At 44.4% G+C, this 13,326-nt stretch overlaps 2 protein-coding genes across 5 annotated transcripts in view; both read left to right on the top strand.

The window, feature by feature from the left end:
- Window positions 1–7,292, top strand: part of TBC1D2B (TBC1 domain family member 2B) — a 46,151-nt gene extending 38,859 nt beyond the window's left edge. Inside the window, exon 14 of the mRNA XM_038184757.2 lies at window positions 7,156–7,292. The gene's annotated coding sequence lies outside the window, so the exon portion shown is untranslated. The remainder of the gene's footprint in view (window positions 1–7,155) is intronic.
- The window catches only part of DAPK2 (death associated protein kinase 2), a 50,493-nt gene that overhangs the window by 1,772 nt on the left and 35,395 nt on the right, over window positions 1–13,326 (top strand). The window contains exons 2-5 of one of the 4 annotated variants that reach the window (XM_072043227.1): window positions 761–1,019; window positions 5,200–5,490; window positions 7,156–7,317; window positions 9,728–9,825. In XM_072043227.1, the coding sequence (XP_071899328.1) occupies window positions 9,749–9,825 (77 nt within the window). In that variant the 5' untranslated portion in view covers window positions 761–1,019; window positions 5,200–5,490; window positions 7,156–7,317; window positions 9,728–9,748. Of the gene's footprint in view, window positions 1–760; window positions 1,020–1,447; window positions 1,590–5,199; window positions 5,491–7,155; window positions 7,318–9,727; window positions 9,826–13,326 lie in introns of those variants that run through there. The other 3 variants (XM_038184766.2, XM_027465912.3, XM_005027934.6) reach the window with 3 other exon arrangements.

The raw sequence follows: 13,326 nt of genomic DNA, 5'->3' as shown, positions 1-13,326 counted from the left end.
CCTGGAATAAATGTTAGGAGACCATACAGTATTTATCACAGTTACTGTCTGCTGAAAAGAGAGAGAAAATCCAGTTTTACAGGTCTGGGGAATGTCTTTAAGACAGGAGAATAAACAAATGAAGGATGTAGTTCTCAAAATTTCGTCTAGGGCAACTTGGCCAGCAGTATGGCAGCTGGTTCTTATAGTAGCATGCTAATTCATTTTGAGTTGCACAGTGAAGACTGGCCACTCTTTGAATCCCAGTGTTTTCTTGAAACAGGAAAGTTCACTTGGCGACTTTGAATTTTAGGCCACACATAAAACAATGTAACCTTGTATTTAGGCTTGTATAGAATATAGGAGAAGGTTCCTCTCTCATTAGAGTTTCTCTGTAATTAATTCATCTCTTTGGTATTAATTCCTTGTTATTCTGTTCTTGTATTCTGAATCTACTTAAAGCAAAGGAAATCAGGTCCGACACCTGAAATATTCCCAAACCAGCTTGGGAGAACTGTCATAGTCTGGAAGGTTATATAAGGACTTACATCTCAAGTGTGGGAATACAAATACAAGGCTGTCAAATTCTGGGATTATGTGTGCCGCTTGCATGCAACACATTCTTATCAAAATAGTCTTGTTCAAGCCATGTCAGGAACCATTACATTTTTTGCATGTGTCCTTGGTTAAACTTTGTTATCATTGCAGAGTAACTCAGCTTGCCCACTGACGAAATGGAGCACAACTGAATAAACAAGTGAGGACAATGTTTGTTTTTCAGATCCAGGGCTTGCTGATTTCTGAAGTAGCTTGCATTGTTGTGTAGTGCTGCTGAAAGCTGGAACAACATGAGCTATTTACTTAACCTTGGACCAATTGCTACCCCAACGGAGAAGGAGGGCGAGACACCTCGCAAGCAACCGGTGCCATTTCGGCGGTGATGCCTTGGGCTCTTGGGACTTCCTGGAGCAGAAGTCCTGCTGGGCAGCACTCGCTGCGGGGGCTCTGGTCCTGGCCCCCGCTATTCCTCCGTGAGTCAGGTGCGAGCCCTGAGTGTGCAGCGTGGGCTGTAAGAGCAGGGCCCTTACCTGGGAGCTCACGGGGAAGGTGGGGCTCAGCTCCCTGTGTAACTGCCTGCGTGGGGCTGCGGAGCCTCCCCGCTCGCTTTCCTTCCTCCCTGCGGTGCCCTGTGCCCCCCAGCCCCGGTGCCGGTGAGCCTGGCGGGGTCCCAGCACCCCGGCCTGGTGCCGTGAGGAGCCGGGGGGTGCAGCGGGGCCGTGCCGGCACACCTCGTCCCCCTTCCGCAGCCCGAGGCGCTGCGCTGAGCCGGCGGCTCCCCCGGCCCCAGCTGGCCCCGTGTCTCGGCGGCTCCCGGCCGCAGCCCGGCTTCCCCGGGCCCGTGAGGGGGCGCCGCGGCTCCCCGCGGCGGGGTGCGGGGCCCGGCCCGGCCCTCCCGTCCCCTCCCCTCCTCTCCTCTCCCCTCCCTCACGCCCAGGGGCGGGCGCCCGGCACGGCCCCGGCGGCTTCTCCCGGTGAGCGGCGCCCGCGCCGCCCCTTCAGCCCCCTCAGCCTCGGCCCTGAAGAGCCCCGCGGAGGGGCCGCGCCCGGCGGTAAGTGGGTGCCCGCAGCCCCCGGCGGCGTCCTTCCCTTTCTTTACCTTCCCCTCCCCTCCCCTCCTCACCTCCTCAGCCGTCCCTTCCCCGGCAGCTTCAGCGCTGTCCCCGCTCCGCGGCGGGGCTCGGGGGCTGAAGTGAGGCGACTGCGGAGCCCGTCGGGGCTGCCCGCGGCTCGGGCTGCTGCTCGGCCAGCCCCTCGGCCTCGGGTGCTTGGAGGCTTCGGTGGTTTCCACCCGCGGCTGTCAGCACGGGGGCAGGCAGCTCCCCGCATCATCTCAGCAAGCAGCAGCTTTCGGTTGTCCCTCAGCAGGTCCCACAAAGGCTGGGGAGCGAAGCAGGTTCAGAAGCACCCCTTTGTGTGACCAGGTGGATGGCTGGTTATGCCTCAGCTTATTGATGCCCTTGTGCACATGCCGTGCAGCTCCCGGTTATCTATAGATTCCATCCCGTCTTTTCCCTCAGAAGGTTTCAGGCAGGATCTGTGGGGTTTCTGAAGCCGAGCCCCTCTGGGCAGCACAAGCACAGCACAGTGCCTGGCCCGCATCCTTCTAGGGACAGCCAAGAGTGAAGGTGTGAACGGGAGGGTGGAAGCGCGTGGCAGCTGCTGCTTTGGCTGATCAGTCATGGTAGACAGAGCAAGGGGCTCTTAAGCCACGAGCACCAGCTGCAAAAGGCCCCAGAGTGGCGTGCTCACCTACTTAACATCTGTAGGGAGATAGGGGGAAGCTCAACTATGATCTTCTGGGGATCATAACCTACTGAAACATCAGTGGCTTTCAAACTTTCCTATGCCCGCCCTTTGTCTCTGCATAAGAAAAAGTTGCAGGTAGCATGAGCCAGATCACAGCTTGGGGTCAGCGATGTTTCTGCTCTGCAGTCATAATCCTTGAAGGCGCCGCAGGGGCGAGGAGTAGGGGCCCCGATGTTGCGCCAGCATGCCGGGCATTGTGGGCTTTCCCCGTGCCCTGGCTGAGGCGTTCGCACCAAGCTCATCGCTCAAGCACGCGAGGGCCTTGGGATCAGTTACAGCAGCGGCCCTCGCAGCTAGCTGCCTGCTGCTGAGCTGTAATTAGCTGCAGAGCTAATGCGTTTGGTGCGTACCCTTGAAATGGAGGCTTGGAAACGCAGTCTTTGGTCGTTCAGCACACAGATAATTACTGCAGGGTAAACCTGGGAGGTCAGAAAGGCATCCCTTGAGAGTTGTGTCTACAGCACTGATTCTATAATGAGACTGTGGCCAAACTGCTCAGATGTTTGCTGCGTTTTGTGTCCATTATAGGCACACAGGTAATAACAGCTGCCTGAATTTTCCAACAGAAAAGAGTTTGGACTACTGTTGCTTTCTGACTGGGAAAATGTTAGGTGAAAATAAAGATTTGTGGAAATTAGTACCATTGTGTAATTGTGCCGTAAGTACTTTTATTTGAAAGCAGGGGATAAAAATGACTTGTTTTATGCTGTTGGAATTGTGTAATCTTCTGCAAGATTTAAAAATAAAGAAAAAAAAAAGAAAATTCAGTGGAGATGAGAAGGGTGAAAGAGGAAAACACCTTAATGCTTATAAGTATCTTGGTTAGTTTTAGGATAAAGCATCAAATAAGAAGACAGTATCAATTGATTTTTTTTTTTTAATCTTCATTTGGGCAGTCTTAGTTCTAAATTGTTGTAGTCATTTCTTGCTAGTAAAAAACAGCTTAGAAGGGAAAATGTTTTACTATGGTCTGTTTCAATGCATATCTTGGGTTTTGCTTGAGCATTGCTATTGCTTTGTGAAGAGAAAGCATGCCAGAGGATGCTTCTGAGTTTGGCCAAAGGGGGTTTAGTGATTCAGTTTGTCAGGTGTATTTGAGAAAGTAAAATTATTCATCTCTTACCTCAGTCACTTGAAACTGGTTTCCAAAATAGCTACAGAAGATAGCTTGAGGAAAAAGTTGGTGACAAGCCAAATGATCCTACAGTTTTGTTCTCACCTCAGATTTCTATAATCTTTCTCTTATTCAGTGGTGGATGGATGTTTATCATGGATTCAACATGTGCAGACCAGTCATTGGTTGTCAAATAATTTGGTGCTAATGGACTGATAATTTACCTGCACAGGAAATACTTTTTTGAAAGAACAAATTATACCTTCCTTTCTTCTGCTTCCCTTGAGATGGATTCTGCCACTGTCTTCAGAATATTAATTTCTTATCCCCACAACATGAGCTGCACTAAAAAAGCACTTCTGTGCTGGAGTAAGAACATCTACCTCCTGTGTGCATACTGGCATAAAAGAATGCATTTAAATCCATACCTTGGATCACACTGGAAAACAGTGATTTCTTAGGGTACATATGATCTGATTTTATGGTATGACAGAACTTAGGAATGTGAAGTGATGAGGCAGTAAATGTTTCTGCTGCCAGAAACTGGAACCTGGGAGGTCTGTATTCTATTTCTGGTTTTGCTATGGCTTTGTTACGTGGCTGTAGGAAAATAATTTGCATAGTGTTAATAATACCTTGACATCTTGTAATATTTGGGATGCGTAAAAGGTAGAACTATTCTATGAGGTATCATAATGAAAACACAAGTAACGTGAATGCTGAGTAGCAGCTGGCCTTTGTAGTAAAATGCTCAGCACTAGGAATCCTACAGCAGCGAGACAGAAGAGAGGGCCCCAGCGTGGGGCGGTTGAGGGAAAGACATGGCAGGCTCTGGGAAAGAGCACAGAAGGCTACGTCCTCTGCAGAGCTTGTTGCAGGCCTCCTAAAGCTCTAGTCTGGTTCAGAATGACCAAAGTTGATTCCCCCTCCCCCCTTCCAGTTTGAATGAATTCTGGTACAGACCCCAAGTGACCAGAAGGGTCCTTGTATGCGATGGAGGTGTTAGCATAAAAAGTGCATCAGAAAACAAAGTTGATTGTTGCTATTTTCTCTTATCATGAGCATATGACTGGAATGTATGAATCAACGCGTGTAAATACCTGAGGGGAGGGTGTCAAGGGAATGGAGCCAGACTCTTTTCAGTTGTGCCCCGGAACAGGGCGAGAGGCAACAGGCACAAACTGAAGCACAGGAGGTGCTCAATATGAGGGGGCACTTCTCAACTGTGAGGGTGATGGAGCACTGGGACAGGCTGCCTGGAGAGGTTGTGGAGTCTTCTGCTCTGGAGATATCCAAAGCCCGCTTGGGTGCTATCCTACACAATGTGCTCTGGGTGACCCTGCTTGGCGGGGGGGTTGGACCAGATGACCTCCAGAGGTCCCTTTCACCCTCGGTCATTCTGTGACTCTGTGACTTCTTTGTCTGAATGTGTCATAAATGAACAACCATCTCTAATTCAGCGGTCAGCTTTCGCTGATCAGCCTCAGGGAATCACTATGTGACTAAAAGAAAAAAAATAAAAGGTGCTCATTCCCCCTTTAGTACTTGTGCTCTGTGTTTGCAAATGGAGTTCAACAAAAACTGTAGTTTCAATCTTCAACTGTGAAGTTATCTTAGCTTCCTAAGATCAACGTGCAGTGTCTGGGGAGGACTGTGTTTATGACTGAAAAGAATTTTTATTTCAGATGAATTTCAAGTGCATAAAGGTCATCTTTTATTATCTTACTCCCCTTGTGCAGTGTATTTGCTGATGACAATTGTCTGAGATCATCAAGTGTATGATCTATTTTGGGTACCTGCTGACTGTGACTGCTGGGTGAAAGCCAGCGAGAGAAATCTGCAGAAGTAATGAGGGTGGAAGGCAGTGTTAGACACGGGAAACACCAGCGCATCAGAGGAATGACTGGAGGCTGTGGACGCTTTGGAGCAATTTTGCATTCACTCTTCAGAAATGAGGCCCTAGTCTTGAGTCGAGTGAGTGAATGGAGTCTTGGGTTGCGAGCTTGGAGCTTTGACCTCTGTGGAACAAGGTCAGTAAAAGGAGTGAGAGTTTTCTGGTTATTTTTGAGAAAATACTATGTGGATTCTGTGCATCTGCAGAAGTAGGTGTGTTGTTTGGAGAATGCTGGGAGATGAATAAAATTGTCAATCAAACAGCCTCTGTGTTCCAGAGGCATATTGGGTGGGTTCCCCGTTTTCAGAACAATGTTTTTAAGGCAATTTCTCTGTCTCTTAGGACAAGGATTTTCTTTTGAGGTGTGTTTGTATACAATGTTATTTATAGCCACGTACCTTGGATTCTGATGAAGGGAGTAGTCAATCTGAGAGATTTACAGTCTTTGGGCAAGTCTCAGCAACATTGCTTCGTATGTGGCCAGTTTCATTTTCTTGACTTTCTCATGGGCTCAGAACTTGATCTTGCAAATCAGGATGAGCAAAACAGGATCAGGATGAGTTTGGGATTTTCAGCAAGGCTTGGCTTTGTCTTTTGTTTGTTTCTTCTAAAGTCTGCGGGTGTTGAGCTAGGTTTGCTCTAATGCTTCAGAAAATGCCGTTCTGAACAACTGCAAACAAAATGATATAAACTTAATGTGAAGCCAATAGCTTAGAAGTATCCCAGTTATAAATGCTACTGAAGAGTTTATTTACCATAGTTTCAAGGCCCAAGCAGAACTGGTCAATGAGATTTCTCCGAGGATATGAAAGATTGCTTCAGAAATATGGTAGTTTACTTACAAAGTAGAATTTCAGTTGTTTATTTTGATAGAGAGGAAAGGGACATTTATATCCCAGGCATTAACAAGAAGAATGAAAATAATGAGCAAAGAAGCAGAACGGTTTCTGTGGCTTCACCTTGCAAAACCCTGGAAATACAGGAAAAGTAAGGGTCACTTAGAAAATGTCTGAGAAAATGTGGGCAGGGAAAGTGGAAGTGACAAACACCATCGTAAAGCATCCAGCCTAGGCTCAGAAACGGAAGTGTTGATTTCTGCGGTATGCTTCAACAGTGATGTTATTCTGGTCTTCAGTGTCACAACCTGCGCAGTTTCTATCATTTGCTTTAGGTAGCCGGATGAGAGAGATCATCATTAAAGCCAAGTTAAAGGAGGGTTTTGAAACTGGGGGTTGGACAGATTTGTTAATGAAAAAGCAATAGGCCTCCCAGCGTCTGTCAGAGCCATCACATCTGCAGTGGAGACCTCCAGCAAGGCTGCTGCTGAGGGCATGAAAGATTTTGCCAGGGGTACTTCACACCTCCCTCTCCTCCATGAGGTTACCGCAAATGCGTCAGGCGAGGCAAGTCGGCTGGTCGGGGCCATTGGGAGCTCCCTGCCTAATGAATGCCTTGTGAAAGGGAAAGGAGTGAAGGGAAATGAATGGTCACAGAGCCCCCCATGTCTTCTTGTGCTGGGGAAATGGCAGTCCAAAAGGATGCACTGCACAGATACCGAGCGTATGGTGAGACCCATCAAGAAACCACACAAAGCTGTGATATGGGAGGGTGGAGACAGGTAGTGGTGCTGCATGCCTGGTAGAGGGATAGTCATTCTTGATACCCCTTATTGCTACTGCTTTTTGAAAGTGAATGTTACTTCTAACCAATATCAGGGTAAGTGTTGGTGTAGTAGCCCCTCTGATTGAGATGAAGCAGTCAAAACATTTCTGTTCTAACATGTAGTTTTTGTTAACACCAGCCAAAAAGCATATGTGGAAGAATGAGGAGACCGTTTCCCTTCCTTTGAAGGACTGTACTTGGAAAGGAATTTAATTGATACTCAACATGCCTCCAGTGTGTTAGAAGCCAAAGCCTTAAAGAAAGGGAGCGAGAAAACAAAGCAGCAAGTCTGTTCACTGAGGTGAGTGCATGACAAAAGCTGGGTGCATTTTGACAAGTCTGTTAGATTTTTACAGCATATTTGCAGCTTATGATATGTGCTTATAGAAATCGGGAAAAGTCTTAAAAACAAACAAACAAAAAAACCACAACAAAACAACAACAAAAAACAAAACCACGTGAATTTCAACTTGGCAGAAGCCCTGCAATTGCTTTTTAGTACTTTGTCCTATTTTTTAATAAGTCTGATGGTTTATCAAAACAGCTGGCGCTTCTTGCAACACTGAATCGAGTTTGTTTCTTAAAGATCAAAATAGGTCTTTGTTTGCTGGTGAAATATGCTTCTCAGTGTGCCAAAGACTGCTATTTAAAAACAGGAGGGAGCTGTATAAAAAATACAGAACCTGGAAGTCCCCAGTGCATGTGAAGCAAGAAGCATCTGGGATTCATAAGGAAGTAAGCATTGCTGGGAGTACAAATATGTTGCTAAAGCCCGGAGGCTTTAGCCTGGACAACAGCTGCATGGCTCAATGCAGTTAGATTCAGAGCAGTTATGATATGAGAGGTCTTATAGCTACTTTACTAAGTCTGATTTAAAGAGTGGATGCTGTTTGTGACATTGAGGATAATGCTAGTGTTTATCTACACAGGAAACACTAAATGTTGTAAACTGGTTGGTTGGTTACTGTTAAAATACCTTCTGTAAGCTTAACATATGTATCTGGGTAAGTAGGAGGAGTGGCTGAGGGCACTGGGCCTGTTCAGCCTGGAGAAGAGGAGGCTGAGGGGAGACCTCATCACAGTCTACAACTTCCTCGTAAGGGGGTGTCGAGAGGCAGGAGACCTTTTCTCCATTAACACCAGCGACAGGACCCGCGGGAACGGGGTTAAGCTGAGGCAGGGGAAGTTTAGGCTTGACATCAGGAGGGGGTTCTTCACAGAGAGAGTGGTTGCACACTGGAACAGGCTCCCCAGGGAAGTGGTCACTGCACCGAGCCTGACTGAATTTGAGAAGAGATTGGACTGTGCACTTAGTCACATGGTCTGAACTTTTGGGTAGACCTGTGCGGTGTCAAGAGTTGGACTTGATGATCCTTAAGGGTCCCTTCCAACTCAGGATATTCTATGATTCTATGATTCTATATCCCAAGAAATAATGTCTCCAATCTTCTCCTCTTCCAAAAGCAGCAGCTTCTGGATGACCTGCCCCAAAGAAGGTGGTGGGGGACAAGCAAGAAAAATAAATAAATAAACACACACACACCCCAAAACACATGGAAAGGCTGAGTTGATGAACATTGGTATGGAGGGTGTCACACTTGGGCATAATTTTGAAAAATCCACCATTATTCAGTGATTCATGCTTGCATTTCTGGCCAGTTTGTAAAAGGAGTATCATTTGCTGGGCTTTGCTTTGTGATCTTCATTGAAGGCTTCATCATTTCTATTGTTATATCTTCTGTCAACAGTCTAAATGTGGGACCAGACTTATGTTACTCCTGAGAGTTTCCTCATGTCTAGCACTGTAATACATGAGTGTTTGAGTAGCACAGTAAAGGTGAGGACATGCATATATCACAGTGAATTCTTTCTCAGTTTCTCTCTGCCCCCTGCATTTTGGAGCATCATTTTGGGAGCCAGGAATGATCCTTGCTGCCAGAACATCTCCAGGATTTCAATCTGCTGACTTTGATATAAATAGCAAAGTTTTTTTCCTCTTTCCCCAGCTGCCTCATTCTCTGGTTAGCAAATCTAGTGAAGCTCTCTGCTTTGCAGGCTAACTTTCTTTGTGGAAAAAGCACCCTTCGAGGCAGGTTTAGTTGTTTGTTTAGTATGGCCCAGCATAAGGTATTCCCAGGTCCTCAAATGTACCAGTGTGAGGCTTGTTCTTCCAGACCTCACAGAGCTCATCAACTTAAAAGGTTATCTTTGGGAAATAAATTGTACTTTTACACAGGGTAATGCATACAATAAATGCTGCTGCTTCTCTTTTTATTATTTGCAGCATCTAGCATGTAATAGGAGATGTTGTACTGAAATCTCCCTAGATAGAATCACGATGTCTTTTTGTAGCTGTGGTCTGCGTGCTGACGCTTTGAATGAAGTGTCCTGCAATGCTGATATTTATACAAGCTCTCTTTCATGGAGCAAAGATGCTTTATGTCTACAAGTTTGTCACATCATTAATTGTATGTGTATGCTCTCAATTACTTCAGTGAAGGGCACTTCACTTATAGGTGCTCACCTCTGTCTTGAATTAGGCTCTCACTGTTTGGCAGAGACTAATAAATTAATTCCTTTAAGCGGTCAACTGTAAGTTCTGACATAAATAAGCTGCAATAGATCCAAAGTGCCTATATCGGAAAAGTTTTTTACCTGTTCTTTGCCTGTTGAAAGGTCATGATGAATGTCATACTTTCTTAATATTTTAGTGGCATCATCTTTGTGCATCAATGAAGAGTCCAAACATGGCTGTGTTCAAGCAACAGAAGGTGGAGGACGTTTATGAAATTGGGGAAGAGCTAGGAAGGTAAGTTTACAAGTGACACCACACTGTTGTAAAAGCTGACACATGGGGATGTTTGTAGCATCTTAAAACAATGACATAATCAAAGCACTGCATGACAGTCTAAAGCAATTTCAATATATTGCAATAGAAACACATTCCTTTCAAAGAAATACACTGTGGATATTTATTATTTTCAGGTTAAGTGTGCTAACTTTTTTTCCTGTTTCCTTTCTTGCAACTAGGACAACAGAAGGTATGTTTACATTGTCTTTTGTGGATAAGTGTCATCTTTGTCTGTGCTTTAGACTGAGTTCACCTGTCTGCTCTCTGAATGAGCTGGGAAGCAGGAAGCCATGCTGCTGTAGTCACAGATGCAGCCCCGTTTATTTGGCTTGTTGTTATGAACAGTGCTGCACAGCCTCCGGCTGGCTCAGAGCACTGACAACGTGTTCATATCTGCCTGCAAAGCACTGTGTATGTGTTCCTGAAAAGAATAGTCAATCAAAATTTCAGCGGGACAGGTTAATGCCTTTATATAGCTTTTAATCTATAAAGGCTTATCCACAGGTATTAATTATAGGTGGAGTTAATGGGCTATTGCCAGGCTTAAACACCATGCTGGATTGTGGGCTGGATGACACAGGGCTTCCCCAGTCACTTAGCAACTTACACTGCTCTGAGTGAAGATAGCTGGTTCCCATGCAGTGTCCAACCCTCCGATGCTTTGCTTTTTAAAATGCAAATTGCTGAATTAGGGCTCTACACGTGGTGGCTTCCTTCCCAACATCTGGCAGTTCATTTTGATAAATGACTGTGTGTGTGCAATTACCCTTTTTCAAGGGCTAACAATTTAGTGACATTAAAACACTTGACTTGAAACTGTTTCCCAGCCATTTTTTTATTTTTATTTTTTGGCATTTGCAGCTATTTCATCTTCTGAGTTGTTTGGAGCATTTTTTCATATGTGGGGTGTTTATATTCTTTTTCTGCTCTCTTCCATCTCAGGAAAGCCTCAACTCATAAATTTTCCATAGCTGTTTGCTTTTGAGTGCTGACTGGTTTTGAGAATATTATCCTGAACGTGAAAATCTGACAGCAGTGAGCATTAAAAAAAATGCAGTGTGAATGCAGCGTGTAAAAGTTGTGCTTTTTTAATATAGGAGGCCCTAGTATGTGGTGTTACAGTAACATTAATAAAACTAAGAACTGGAAAATGAGTAGTATGTTTTTACTTTAGTTGGTGACTTGGTTTTGTAAATTCATTGTCTTTTGTGATGATGAACTTAACCTCCCCTCTTCAAGGTGATGGTAGATCTCTTGTAGTGAGAAATCCAAGTTGACTTGCTACTGAGGTGTGTAGGCAAAAATGTTACTGGAAAGACCTGAAGTAAATGGATAAATTGTGAGGCCTCTGCTTTTGTTTACTTTTTTTTTTTTTTTTTTCCCAAGAGCCCTCTAAAGTGTGAGAAAAGGGCAGCAAGACTGGGGTAGCTCTCTAGTTTTGAACACTTGAATTGTATACTTTACACATTCAAATGAATGCCATGTTACATAATTTCTGCCAGCTTTATTTTCAGTTTGAGATTTTGTGTGGAGCTCTGCGAATGTCTTGTTTCAGCTCTGTGTTATATGTATAGTTTGACCAGGTTATTGAGTCTGTCTCTGAGCTGTAACTACTGATTAGGGCTGGTGATATCTTACTTTGTTGGAAGTGAAATAACAGACTAGACAAGTTCTGGTGAATGAAGCGCTACAAGAATCTTTTTTCAGTGATGACTGATGCCCTTGGAGCCTGTAGAAGCTTTTTATTACTTCAGTATGTTTGCAACAAGCTGTTAGTGCTTGACAGGTACAGGGGGTTAAAAGGGTTTGGTTATGATGATTCTGGCAATGAAAGTCACTTACAAAACAAATCTTTTTAAAGAAAAAGTCATTTATAAGACAAATATTTTTAAACAAATTCTGTGAAGTGTTTGTCCTGTTCATGTCCTCCTAACTGAGTTTGTGACTTCCTGGGAACAAAACTCATCATGAATACAGGCTTAATGCTTGTTCCAGCTCGATTCAGTCAGAAGTTAAAATACAGGATCTCATCAACAGGGCCAGTCCCTGATTATCTGAAGGCACAGCACTTAGGAAAGAGGGCTTCTGCTATATACTGTCAATGCTTCTTTGCAAGGCTTCAGTGTATCCCGTCTGGTGATGAAATAGGAAATTTTCTGACTCTGTGCAGCATTTAAGGTAGCTGCAGCAAAAGCTGTTCAGATCCAGTTACATAATACCCTGCGAACAGCATATTTGTGGACTCCTGAACCAGACCGTTTTCAGAATCGTTGCAGAGCTAGAGGTGACTCAAAGGATGCTGGAAAAGATATTGTTTCTCGTGCCAAGGCACACTGAGGGAAAAGTCTGCAGAAAGGGGGAGCAGGTTTTCCATAGCTGCAGCTGTATTGTAACTAGCTGCCTAACTTCAGCATTCCCTTGATCTGTCAAATATTAATCTTAGGTTTACACCTTTGTTGCCCAACTTCTCCAGAGGGTACATATAGGGAACAAGAAGTCAGGCATGTGGCATTAGGCAAAAGAAGTTGCTAATGGGCTTGCGTAGTTTTGGCAGCTACACTGGCAGGCAAGTTTAGCACAGCCTATGCTGAATGAGTGAAATACCTTATTACCATGCATGTATTTTTAACGTTACTTCCTGCTAGATAATATCAGTTGGTTTCTAAGTATGAAGTCTGTGGGGAATGAGGTTCTCTAGCTATAGCTAAAAGGGGGCCTAAAAAGATGAAGTGCCTCGTGGGTAAATTTAGCAAATTTCAACATCAAAAAAAAAGAAAAAACCCTTTTGAAATCTACAGTACAGCGTACTGTTAGAATATTGAAATATTTCTAAATGTTTTCTTTTGCAAAATTTATGGTTAGTGAGGGGGGGAGTTTCACAATCTGAAAATGAAAATGTTACAGGAGGATTTATTTAAAGAATCCTCAGTAAAAATAGCTAGTCTAGAAGTCTGGGGAAGTTAGAATGCAATAGAATATAAGGTATTCAGAACCTGTAAAGGTAGTTGAAGATTTTCTTCTTTTTTCCCTTCTCCATAAGGCAGTGGATTATGCAGTTTGGGAGTTACATTATGCAGTCCTCCCAGGCATTTAACGTTATCTCCCCTTGAAGGCATCAAACTGATTTCTGGCAAAATATTTTTTTTTTCCTGTGTTTGAGCTGTTGATCAAAAATAGTTACTTCCAAAAAAAAATAGATTGCACAGAATCTTATCAAAATTCATCCCTCCTCAAATGTGGTTCTCTGTTTCTAAATGTCACTTTTATTCAAGTAACAGCAAACTGTGCCTTTCACCATCCGTTTCAATATACTTCTCTGTCAGAAACCTGTTAATTGTTTTGTGTGCTGTGAGGAGGATCCTGGCATAAGCTGCTTGCAGGAATGTTTGTTGGTAGCAGATCACTCTAACTGCATGTCTAAATGATGGAGATGCTTCTTAAAAAATGAGAGAAAGTTAA

Source organism: Anas platyrhynchos, chromosome 11, assembly GCF_047663525.1.
Source record: "Anas platyrhynchos isolate ZD024472 breed Pekin duck chromosome 11, IASCAAS_PekinDuck_T2T, whole genome shotgun sequence".
In the NCBI taxonomy this organism is placed as follows: Eukaryota; Metazoa; Chordata; class Aves; order Anseriformes; family Anatidae; genus Anas; species Anas platyrhynchos.
This window is presented reverse-complemented; position numbering and strand designations above follow the sequence as displayed.